At 37.4% G+C, this 13,433-nt stretch overlaps 1 protein-coding gene across 1 annotated transcript; it reads right to left on the bottom strand.

Annotated features, from left to right (window-relative positions):
• Nucleotides 1-1,139: 1,139 nt before the first annotated feature.
• On the bottom strand, nt 1,140-13,305 carry LOC125279580 (transmembrane protein 26). Its single transcript, XM_048209427.1, has 4 exons — nt 9,207-13,305; nt 8,757-8,986; nt 6,279-6,423; nt 1,140-2,858 (listed from the first exon to the last, which is right to left on the bottom strand). The coding sequence occupies exons 2-4, from the start codon at nt 8,948-8,950 to the stop codon at nt 2,223-2,225; spliced, it is 975 nt and encodes a 324-aa protein (XP_048065384.1). The 5' UTR covers nt 8,951-8,986; nt 9,207-13,305; the 3' UTR covers nt 1,140-2,222.
• Between the last annotated feature and the right edge of the window lie 128 nt (nt 13,306-13,433).

Below are 13,433 nucleotides of genomic sequence, written 5' to 3'. Positions count from 1 at the left end.
TCAGCTCGAGGGAAAAAATAGGCAGAAAGTTGAATTTGATTTTATATGAGAGAAATAAATGTATTTTATAAAAGTAATACAAAAACAGTGGCATTTAGTGTCAGATTACTTATAGAAATTGTAATGTATAGCTGTCACATTGTTCCACTCTGGTGCTTTGTGCTCGCGGTCGCAAACATGCAGCTTCAATCATTCATAAATATGCCATAAAATAGTTCAAGTTAAGTGCTGCTCTATATCTTGGTAAAAAGGACTGACAGTAACAAGAGCTGATCAAATCTCTTATAGTACAGATGGAGTTTTGAGACAGTGAGTGGATTTTTTAGGCCTAGTTCACATTGACGGCACGATGTGAGCCTGCTGTTGCAGTTTCAAAGCTGCTTTTTCACATACACTGTGTTGCTGGTGAGTGTGGTGTGAATTCAGAGAAAAAATTTGCATATAATTCTTGTCAGGTGTGGTTCTACAGATATGCACCTGTTCATTTATAGCAAGTCATTACATGCGATATATGAAAGAAAATGAAGATTTTGTGTGTGTGTTTTCTCTATTTCGTTATTAAAGTGACTGTTCTCCCACAAATGAAAATACTGTCATCATTTACTCATAACTATGTTTTTCCAAAATTGTATGAGATCTTTCTTCTGGATCTCACTGGCATTCATAATGTACAATAAAAGTTAAAACATATCTTTTGCATTCTGTCGTTGTCATACAGGTAGGCTACGTAAAATTAAACACTTGCCTTTCCATTCCGAACCTTTTGAACAAAAATGAACTTTCTTCCCTTTTGGAATTGAACCTTTTCAAACAAAACAGAACTGCATGGTTTCCTTTCCTCTTTTCTTCTGTCTATCTAGGGCAGGTCGTTGTTTAACCGTTTGATCAGCTGACTGCATGTCTCCTCCCACGAGTTCAAATCTCATTAAAGCGTGCAGTTCATCTCTCTCCTCCAACAATCTGCTCTTCACTCTTCTTTCCTTACCTTTTTCTTTCTCGTTCCCTCACTCTCGATCATCGCTGTATCCAGTATATTACAGTCTCCACAGTGCACTCGATTTTGGGGAGAGGACTTTGAAAATGAGAAAGTGCACTCTGGAGAGCAGAGGGGTGACAGAAAAAGATGCAGGACAGTTTCATTGTGTTACGTTGTTGTCAGGAGACTTTAATTGTTTTTGATTTATTATAATGTAGAGCCAAGTACAGAGAAAGACAGACACAGAGAGACAGAGGGGAAAAGAAAGTCTGTTGCCCTGTTTTTGTCTAGTTCTTTTGTCACAAGCACTGTCAGCCATCACAGGAATGAAAGATTTTGTGACAGAACAGCACTAATGACAGAGCTCTCTTTGAGGTGTTTCCCTCTGTCTTTCTCTCTTCACGTCTGTCAGGTTTCTCTCTCTTTCTCTGAGAGCCTGTCAAAACAAACAATAATCACGGCGATACATGATATGTGTGTTTTTATTCTGACTGATATCCTAATTAGCTGCCGTTCTAATGAACCACAAGCTCGGGTCGGGTTTACTGCTTTAAATCCCATGATTGACAGGAGTTGTGAATCCCAATCTCTCTGATTTTTTAGCATGCTATTTTAGTCTTCATGACAGTACTTCAATCAAACATGTCACCGTCAAAAAGATCCAAGAGTTCTGAGCAAGAGGGAAGGCTTGAACTTTGAGTAATGAGACAGCCGTGGACAGACCATTCACAAACATCAGGAAGCACTCAGGAACTGATTTGTTACCTATTGATCTGATGTTAGATGCAAAATGTCACAGGCTGCTGTGTGCAGAGGGTGTGTGTCAGGGTACAGTTGAAGAGGCGTCATGATCAGAGCAATTTCCGAATTTCATCATAGCTCTGCCTTTACAATGAGTTTGTTCACACTACCATCTGCTGGAGTCAAGTGGTACAGCAAACACTACCAATTGTGCTGTAAGTGCTGTCCATGCTGGCTGAAAGATTCTTAAATAATACAATCTCAAAAAGAATCAAGATGTTTATGATAAGGATGAATGTTAAGGAAGTTTAACCTTCCAAAACTATTAATCTTACAATGCACTTTTTTGTTTGAATACTGTCTACACACATATATAGATAGATAGATAGATAGATAGATAGATAGATAGATAGATAGATAGATAGATAGATAGATAGATAGATAGATAGATAGAATTATGTATGACAAAACTCAGCTCAGTCTTTTCAGTATATGTGAATCTAATCTATTCCTGACATCTGGGTTCTATAGCCTCTCCATCAGTCCATTCTGAGTGTCCGTGAGATGGGTCACATGACTGACTTCCGCCCCCCGGATTGCTCTGCTCAAAGTGTACAACACAAATCCTGTAGGCCTCCAGCAAAACAATGAGGATGTTCTTGCATGTGAAGAAGATCATCAGCTGGTTGAGAACATTCTCACGTATCATGAGGTACAGACGGTAAATTAGGAAAGGTCCATCCTGCATACCCACTGTTAGGAGAAGGCTCCAGACTTCACTAGAGCAGCAGGAAACAGTCCAGCCAGCTCGCCCATGCTGGGCGGCCTCTGGCTGATCTTCCTCCTGGACCTTGGGACGGCTGGTCTGGGTAAGAACAAGAGGAAACTGCATCAAGGCCCAGGAGAACAAACTTAGCCCAACGATGATCACGGCCTGCTTGGTTTTCACTTGTGGCTCCTTAAAAGTGTCAAAGATGTCCAGGATATCAGCTCCAAGCCCCACGTAAACCATGAGGAGTTGGGATAGCTGGTCACGTGACATGTCGCCCTTCGGCATCAGCCAGCGGCCCAGAACCAAAACGATCAACATGGTCTGCTCCAGAGCCTCCACCCAGTTCTCAGGATCAAGTTCCGCCAACCCCTGTCTCACACACACACACACACACACAAATAGGCTAATCACCATGGTAACAGACCAGACTGTGAGAGCACACAGCGAAACTGTGATAATTTGAATGGATGAATCAAAAATGTTGTTAAGATGTTATTGTAATACCAGATTAAAAAGGTTCAAACAGTTTCTAAGAAAAAATGAATGCTTTGACTCATTGGAGTGCCTGAACAAAAGATCCATTGGAGGATTAACTTAATGAAAGAGGACAACTGAGATGATATGGTTTCCCAAAAAGCTTTTCAGTAAAGTAACTGATTAGCTTTTGCAGCATATTCTTACAAAAATATCCTGTGAGCTTTCCACCCACCTGAACTCAAGACAAAGAAAAGATTACAATCAATATTAAAAATATTCAGATTTAAAGCTGTCAGGAGGATATAGAGGTAAAGTCTAAACCTTTAAAAACAGGATCAAGTTACAATTATATGCAACATATTAGAGCCGGGATATTAAAATAAAAACTATCATTTATATTAACATGAGCTCTAGTAAGTTTAAGATTATTTTGACAGAGCCAAACAAACCTAGCAATTCATAGTTTTCATGTGACCCTTATAGGAACACCCACCAGGAGGGCAAAAAAAGGCTGTCCTCCATTGCCTGCCAACAGTGTGAAGAACGCGGATTTTACCCATCAGAACACGATTTTTAATCCCCCTAAAATGTGATTGAGCTAGTTTTGGGCTAGTTTTGGTCTAGTTTTGAGTAGTAATTGGGTGGGTTTTGTTGTGAAAACCTGCCAACCCTCCCCACCAGTTATTTTTACCAGGTTTGTGTTAAAGGTGCCCTCGAATGAAAAATTTAATTTACCTTGGCATAGTTAAATAACAAGAGTTCAGTACATGGAAAAGACATAAATTGAGTTTCAAACTCCATTGCTTTCTCCTTCTTAAATAAATCTCATTTGTTTAAAAGACTTCCGGAAAACACGCGGATCTCAACATAACACCGACTGTTACATAACAGTCGGGGTGTACGCCCCAATATTTGCATATGCCAGCCCATATTCCCAACATTATGAAAGGCATTAGACAAGGTCAGCCAGTAACGTCTGGATCTGCACAGGTGAATCAACAGACTAGGTAAGCAAGCAAGAACAATAGCAAAAAATGGCAGATGGAGCAATAATAACTGACATGATCCATGATAACATGATATTTTTAGTGATATTTGTAAACTGTCTTTCTAAATGTTTTGTTAGCATGTTGCTAATGTACTGTTAAATGTGGTTAAAGTTACCATCGTTTCTTACTGTATTCACGGAGACAAGAGCCGTCGCTATTTTCATTATTAAACACTTGCAGTCTGTATATTCAAAAACACAACTTCATTCTTTATAAATCTCTCCAACAGTGTAGCATTAGCCGTTAGCCACGGAGCACTATCAAACTCATTCAAAATCAGAAGTAAACAATATAACAGTATACAATACTCACATAATCCGACGCATGCATGCTGCATGCATGACGAACACTTTGTAAAGATCCATTTGAGGGTTATATTAGCTGTGTAAACTTTGTTTATGCACTGTTCAAGGCAAGCGCGAGCTCCGTGGGTGTCGAGCAGGAGAATTAAAGGGCCAGTAGCCCTGAATCGGCTCATTTATAATGATGCCCCAAAATAGGCAGTTAAAAAAATGAATTAAAAAAAATCTATGGGGTATTTTGAGCTGAAACTTCACAGACACATTCAGGAGACACCTTAGACTTATATTACATCTTTTTAAAAAAAGTTCTAGGGCACCTTTAAGTACTAATGTAGTAAGACCACAGACCAAAAGACCAAATTAAGTATACACCTTATTGATGATGCATAGTACATACATGCAAGCAGATGAACCCAGAAAATAAATACAGATTCTCGTTAAGTGTTTTTCCAAAGAAAACAACTAGCCTTTAAAGAAACCGCTTAACCATTTAGCGTGTTGCGTTCATATTCTGAGCTCATCTGCTTGCCTGTTTTAGTATGCATCTTCAATAAGGTTTATACTGAATTTGATCTTTTAATTACACTGTTTTAGTAAGCTTTAGTAGTTTTTCATATTAAGCATTTTAGAACGTCCCACTGTTTTTAGTAGTTGAAATACTGGTAGTAAATGGTAGATAGATAAATGGTAGTATTTAGGACTGCAGCCAATCTGACAACACATTATTAAGAATAAAACTTTTCTTTATTCTTCTAAATCAACAATTTATTCTTACTATTATTATTATTACAATTTATTTCTAACTTAAGAAATTAAGAATATTTTGTATTTCCAAAAATTTTCTTAAGAATAAACTTTCAGGAATTAAAATTTGTGGGAAAAAAATTCCATACAAATGATAGTAAATTTAATTAAATGCCAAAAGGTGAGATATTTAATTAATTTATTGAGTTAATTCGAATATTAAGCATTTCAGCAAAGCCAGCTGATGGATATACTGTCATTAAATTTATTGTTAAACTTTATCAGCAGGGTTGCCAGGTTTTCAAAACAAAACCCACCCAACTGCTACTCAAAACTAGCCCAAAACTAGCCCATTCGCGTTTCGGGGGGGTCCCCTTTTTGGCAGGGTTCCCCTGGTAAAATTTGCATTCCAGAGGCTAAATATCATGTTATTTGGGGTCGCTTCAACCCACGGACATGAAAAACAACCCACGGTAACCGCGTTAAAGTAGCCCAATTCCACGGGAAAACCGTGGCAACTTGGCAACACTGTTTATCAGTATTGAAGAACAACGCCATTAGTTGGCTAATATACAGTCAGACAACATAAAACCCTGTCATTTTATATCTAAAACAAAAATTAAGATGTGAGAAAATATTTGAGAACTTTTACTTCATTTTCATGATTTTTTTTTTTTTTCTTAAAAAGATTATAATCTAGATTATAATCCTGAAAGAAGTTATTGGACAAGCTTCAGTGCCTGTGCCCATAATATTTTTAGAGTCAAATTTTGCAATGAAGACGTTTAAAAATCTATGCCTGAATCTTTCCCTATATGAAAACTCCTTTAGTCATAAGTCAGTGTTACAGGAAACCGCCATGTTCAGATCCATGGTGGTACATGTATGATTATTAGTGTGTGGGTTTGTCATTTTTGTACAATTCACACAGGTCAAAGGTGAAACTGAGCTGTCTACCACTCCTAATCTATTAATCTTCTGCATGAATTGTTTCCCCCAGAATTGCAGACATTTTACAGAAAACAGTCTGCTTTCCAGGCATGAATCAATTTCCATCCAAGCATTTTATGTTTATTGCTTTCTCAGAAAAATGAGTACTGAAACATCCAATGCAGCAGAGAGAGGAGAGAGAGATTCTAAGTGTTTTTTTTACAAAGCTGAACTTATTTTAACTGGTCAAGCCTGAGTTTTATTGTTAACGATTGTTTTCCACCCACCATTGTTAGCGGGATCTGGGAGAAGAATTGCGGGTCAGAGTTTGTGGTCGAGTTGATGGGCAAATTGGTCTGTAGGAGGTTCAGTTCCAGGAACCAGACTGATGGAATCACAGTGCTCAGATAGAGAAACACCATAGGTGAGAACCTGCAGAAGAGTGAAAGAAACATCACATTAATGGATGGGATTGATTTACTTATACTTTACTTTCTACTTAGTAAAGCCACCAAATAGTTCTATGTGTGTCAGATGCATCTGATTGGGTGGTAAAGCTGGGTCACACTACAGAGTCCAGTGCTTCAGGCACACCAGCCCAACGCAGACTGCAAATTACTCCCATTAGCTATGCAAATCCCCACTGACACAGGCAAGCCTCTCTAAAGAGCACAGACACTTCAAAGTGTAGTGTGCAGGAGAGAGATAGTATGCATAGAAAAGTAATACGGCAGAGAAACAGAGTTAGAAAGGTTCAGATGGAGATCATGGTAGAGTGAAGGGGATGATGAGAAAGACGAAGGGAGGGAGGATGTTCTCAGCAAGTCCTCCATCCACGTCAGTGGGAGGGTAGTCTCATTAATAAATTTCCTAGCACAGTAATCTCAATGTACATACTTTTCTTAAAGTCTGACTGAACGCGATCATGTGCAGCTCTGTGTGAATGCAAAGGTTGCGAAGACAAAGGTAGTTTTTCTCCATCACTGTGTTGAGAGAAAGGGTTATTATTATCACCCGTCCCCACAAGACAGTCTGAAGTGCAGAGCTTGAAGAAACGAAAATATAATTTCCCACATTCTCGTTAGCGTTAATCATGGCACCCTGCTTCTAAGCCATGTGTCTTTTTATACCAGAACGTCTGGAGTAACTCAGTAAAGTTATTTTAAAAAGGCAAAACAGATTCTCTTTATTTCTGAGAGTGTCAAGACAATTGGCAAGGCTATTTTTGCCAAACACAACATGTCCTACACAGTCAGTGAAAAGAGTCCTTAATAGGATAGTTCACCAAAAAGGAAAAAGTCTGTCATCATTTACTCACCCACATGTTGTTCCAAACTAATATTATTTTCTTTCTTCCACAAAAGATAGTATTTCTATGATAAAGTGTTCGTTGTTTGGTGAATTATAACTTTTTTATTCGTTGGTCAGGTCAGAGAACTGAAAAATCTGTTTATAAGTGACTGTCTTGCTATTAATGTTCAACATTTTTTGTCAGTAAGATTTTTTGCTTGTTTTTTAAAAGAAATGCATTTTTATTCATTAAAGGTGCCCTCGATATGAAAAATTTAATTTACCTCGGCATAGTTAAATAACAAGAGTTCAGTACATGGAAATGACATACAGTGAGTCTTAAACTCCATTGTTTCCTCCTTCTTATATAAATCTCATTTGTTTAAAAGACCTCAGAAGAACAGGCGAATCTCAACATAACACCGACTGTTACGTAACAGTCAGGGTGTACGCCCCAATATTTGCATATGCCAGCCCATGTTCCCAACATTATGAAAGGCATTAGACAAGGGCAGCCAGTAACGTCTGGATGTGCAGAGCTGAATCAACAGACTAGGTAAGCAAGCAAGAAAAATAGTGAAAAATGGCAGATGGAGCAATAATAGCTGACAATATCCATGATAACATGATATTTTTTGTGATATTTGTGAATTGTCTTTCTAAATGTTCTAAATGTTGCTAATGTACTGTTAAATGTGGTTAAAGTTACCATCGTTTCTTACTGTATTCACTGAGACAAGAGCCGTCGCTATTTTCATTATTAAACACTTGCAGTCTGTATAATGCATAAACACAACTTCATTCTATATAAATCTCTCCAACAGTGTAGCATTAGCCATTAGCCACGGAGCACAGCCTCAAACTCATTCAGAATCAAATGTAAACAATATAACAGTATACAATACTCACATAATCCGACGCATGCATGCCGCATGCATGACGAACACTTTGTAAAGATCCATTTGAGGGTTATATTAGCTGTGTGAACTTTGTTTATGCACTGTTCAAGGCAAGCGCGAGCTCCGTGGGTGTGGAGCACGAGAATTAAAGGGCCAGTAGTAAAGGGGACACCTTAGACTTATATTACATCTTTTTAAAAAAAGTTCTAGGGCACCTTTAAGGATGCAGTAAATTTATCAAAAGTGACAGTAAAGATCAGCATATTAGAATGATTTCTGAAGACTGAAGAAATGAAGCTGAAAATGCAGCTTTGCCATCACAAGAATAAATTACATTTTAAAATATATTAAAATAGAAAACAGATATTTTAAATTGTAATATTATTTCCCAGCCTTGGTGATTATAAGTGACTTTTTTCAATTTTTCAATTTTTTTTTTTTTTAAATAATAAGTCAAAAAAATGTTGCAATATATATACAATTGTATTTTATGGCAATATGCACTAATATTTCTGTAGAATTCTGAATAAATTTATGTTGTGTCTATGATAGAACTATAGCATACAGTAACCTCACCATTTCCATTCTGCATTACGTGTGTATTTGATTGTGACTGCCATCTCGACCCCGAGCAATGCCACACCCGTCAGCAGCAGCCAATAGGAGGGCTCGCCTGTCACTTCCACCACACGCCACACCGTCAGGACGCCATGCACCGCGAACAGGAAGCGACTCAGAAGAGCCAATAAGATGTTCAGAACCCGGCACATTGTCCAGTCAATGCAGTCTGAACCATGCAGACAGAACTGAAGGGCAAAGAATATTTTTTTAATATGATGCATTTTTAGTCTATAAATGGAATATTTAAAATACAACATGTGCACCTAAAACATTCTTTAATGAAGCATTATTCAATTTTGAATTATTCATTCATTGGTCATTTAATAATTGGATAAATGGTTCATATATAAATGAAAAAAAAAAAAGTAAATAAATGAATAAAATACACATATGAAAGTTTCTTACTGAATTAATCAGGATTGTACACCATTAAAACCCTGTGTAAACAAAAGTCACACACTACCAATAAGTCAACTTACTGATGAAAATTACTTAAATATCAATGCAGAAATATAAAATTTTATCAGACTTACTTTCAGTGGGTTCAGCCAAAGGATCCAGATTCAAATACTCAAGTGACTTTTAGAAAATATATTCCACTTGCTTTCACAGATTACCAAAACTAAAGCTTCTACCATATCCACAACCCTCTGTCTACCCCTAAGTTGAAGGCAGTCCTTTTAACTGCAAACACAACTTATCCCCCCTGAGGTTTCAGGGACTGTGAGTGGATGTGTGTGGGTGTGTGTGTGTGTGTGTGTGTGTGTGTGTCTATCTTGTCTAGATAAAAAGCAGTCTTTTGGGAAAGAGTAGGAAGGTGTGTGTGCGCCTGAAAATGAGTGTTTGTGTGCATTTTGAGGTTATTGTGACTGAACATGTCACAGATAACACGTCCTGTGTATGATCATCCATTATGATGTCATCCTTAAGGGCCCCAAGAACAAAGTTATCTTCAATGAGGAGCCAGTCTTTCAGGCGGCATTTTCAGACATACACACCCTGATTTCACCATGCCACAGTAGTAACACCCAAAATCATGGGCAGTGATAAGACACCTCCACAGAAAAACATGAGTAATGCAACCTTTACAGCTGCCAAGGGATCATATACAATTGAGAATCGGTTATTGTGATTTTCTTTAAAGTTTCGAACTTAACATAACAAAAAGACTAATTACTGACACTGTCACAATTCTCAGTCTTCATGTTTTGTTTTGTTTAACTACTTGTACATAAGCTGTTTTTTTAACTATAATTATGCAACAGTTCAATAAACATTGAGAGAGATTGAATAAACAATACTCAGTGACTTACATTTTAGACAGTTACGTACTTTGTCTCTTTTTGCACCATCAACTGAAATAGTTCCAAACAGCAAACCTGTTGCGTGTCTCCAAGCAACACACAATAATGGCGTTTCCTTCCTGAATGAATGAGTTTTTGAACAAATCTGCTGAGTGAATAATTCAACGATTCACTCAGAAACACAGACTTGTTTTATTTATGGATTAATTCATGTTTTTGAAAGACTTGGTTGAGGAAATAATTCAATGATTCACTCATTAGTCCTAAAAGTGCTTCTCAACATTCTTGTTTCCTTGCTCCTCCATCCTCCATCCTCCATCCTGTGACCCTGAAACTGATAAAAGTTAGCATGAAGGATGTCTCAATTCTCTAACTGCACCACGAGGAGGCTAGGAACGAGGAGTGAGGAGGATTCAAGGATACACAGATGTATGCAGAAGTCTTTCTTTTTGAAAAACTTGATGTGTATAAATTCTCCTCCCCTTTCACATCTGTCACAATAATTATAATTTATGTTTTACCAAAGATTAAATAAACCATATCTCACATATTTCGACAGGGCATCTTTCTTTATTATTATTTATTATGAATTTCTTAAATAACCAAACTTCAACAACATAAGAGCAGATCCCTTCAGCACAGGTGATGACGATTTGAAGTGACGATCGAGTGATCAAGAATATAATACAAATAGGCCTAATATTTCCTTCGATTCATCCGCCCTCATTTTTTTCCTTGCATCTTTTCCTCACTTTCTAAGGGACAGGAAGGAAAGGGAGCAAGGCAAGGAAACAAGGACACACAAAGAAGAAATGAGAAGCACCCCTACAGTTACTTCGTTCATGAATGAATCAGTTGAATGAATGATTCAAATGACTCACACATAAACAGTTGTTAGTCGCCACCTACTGGCGAAACAATGTAACCTGCAGAAAGAGTATAGCATTCTGATATTCATACCTATAATCATACTGACATAATTATGAAGTAGTGCATTATTTAATAATAATTTTACAGATCATATTACTTTTCCAGGCAAAAAACATTTCCCCTACCCAAGTGTGATTAAATGCACAGTTGGCTTCATGATCATGTGACTTTTCGTTAAAGGTTCTCAAACGTACGTTTTTTCTCAGAACACCACAATCAAATATCATGACATTGTTCACTGCGTTATTCAAAACCGTTGAATCTTTATCACAAAATATATAGCTACCAATATATTCCAATTCCCGAGCGAATTGGAATATATTTCTTCACTTCTGCTGCTTCTCCTGCTTCGTCTCTTCTACCTCTCCTTCCATTTTGCAAATATCTTCTTTTGGGTCCTTCTATCTCTATACTCTGGTCTTCACAATCTTCATCTGTTAGATTTTTTTCTGGAGCAGTTTATTAACTAATTTGACTCGCTTAACTTACTTTTATGTCATATTTAACATGAAATGAACAAAGAACTGTACTTTGTTGCATGCTTAGTACAGTATGTTGTACTTGTGAGTTGTTAATGTTAACTATGTTCACACTTTTTTGGTTTTAGGAACCAAAATCCGCCGAATTAGTGTCAGTCTATGTGTTATGTGGTGCCACCTACAGGAATGTCTATGACAAGACAGACTCCATCACACCACACAATAAATCTAGAGCATGGCACACACTACATCAGAAGTGAACATTTGTTTAGGGAGGACAGGCTGTCAGGGGGGGGATTCAGGTGAAGACAAACTATGTTTGTGGATGGATTGAGTGGCCATTTATTTTGGTCATTAAGAAATCCATCCCTACTCCTAGCTAGGCCCATCAACCTCACTACCCACTGCTATTTATGGACCCTCTCAGAGTGCTTCTGTCATTCTCCTTCATGAAATCATCAGCATTTTCATGAAGGGAGAGGATGGGAAAATGCCTACACTTTCAGATCTCTCTCAGGGGAGGGCTGGATATCTGTGAATGATAGAATAGCTTTTGAAGAAATGATCCATCAGCACTCAGTTGCCTTTATAGTCTCCTCAGCAGAGGCTGTCTGTGATGTAGCATGCTGTCAGTGACTTTATATAGGCTATGAGATAAAAACATCAGAGGTTCGATTTTTGGATGTACATGAATGTATGTATACACAGAACACCCAGTCAAAGAAACACTGCTGACAACAAATAACATTGACAGAAACAGGTTATGCGTTAATCAATATCATTATTGGTCCAGTGCTTAACCCAACCTTACAGTAATGTATGTTGTGTTAATAAAATTAAAACATGTGATGCATTTACTGTATATATAAAGTGAGTACTGCACTGCATTCGAAACTAAATATCAAACAAGTGGCTTCTGAAGAATGATACTTTACCTTTAATATCACATTTTTAAAATTATTGTTAACCATATTCCCAAGATAATTTCATTTTTATGGATGTATAAAGTCTTTTACCAAGGTGTCCTAGCATAGTCTCACTATATTTGACAACCAGAATATGACTAAATATGTTTTTGTCATCATTTTAAAAAGAAAATTACTAATATATATTGATTGTTATATGTGTGGGCTTTTATTTTTTTGTATTTCAATAGATACAGTTAGAGGCAGAACTCTAATCCCATCTGATAATGCAATACCAACATTTTGCCACAGGGAAGCAGTCTCTAATCGAAGGAGACAGTTTGGGGAGCTCAGCATTGCTTGTACTATTTGAATTACCATGACCAAAGGATTGGACCCTCTTTCAATAATTGAACTGATTTTTCTCTCTTGATCCTCTAATGGGCTGGATTGAAGCCAGCAGTCTGAATGGAGCAGATGCCAGCTGGAATTCATCCACCCACTTCATATAGCGATCAGCACTAATGAGGAAGATGAGGATCATTTCAAATATTACGTGGGGCCACTGGTATTTTTCTTATAATCTGATTCTACATTCAAAGAAAAAAGTCAACAAATATAGATAATGCAAATTGGGTACTTCAGATGGTTTAATGTGATCCTATCTGCTTGTATAATGAAATTTAATGATCACTTCCAGGAGCCTTCCTTTATTGAAAACTGTCCATTATGTTCTTCTATTCTCATCTACCCACAACATGCAAACAGAGTTGTGTGACAGTAATTCAGACAAAACGATGAGAGGAGACTTACCCTTGATGCCTGTCTACACAGCACTGAGTGTATTTAATTAACGTAATATATCACCATTTTTTCTGAATCTCTACCCTGTTGTCAGATGGCTCTGTAAATGAGAAACAGATGTGAGGAACAAAAAAGCACTAAGGTAATTCTTCCTCAGAGAAGAGACTATGTGCAAAGAAGGGTTGAGAAATGATCCCATACAATGGATTA

The sequence above is a fragment of the Megalobrama amblycephala genome, linkage group LG12, assembly GCF_018812025.1.
Source record: "Megalobrama amblycephala isolate DHTTF-2021 linkage group LG12, ASM1881202v1, whole genome shotgun sequence".
In the NCBI taxonomy this organism is placed as follows: domain Eukaryota; kingdom Metazoa; phylum Chordata; class Actinopteri; order Cypriniformes; family Xenocyprididae; genus Megalobrama; species Megalobrama amblycephala.
The sequence above is the reverse complement of the archived record's forward strand: the minus strand, read 5'-3'. Positions and strand labels throughout refer to the sequence as shown.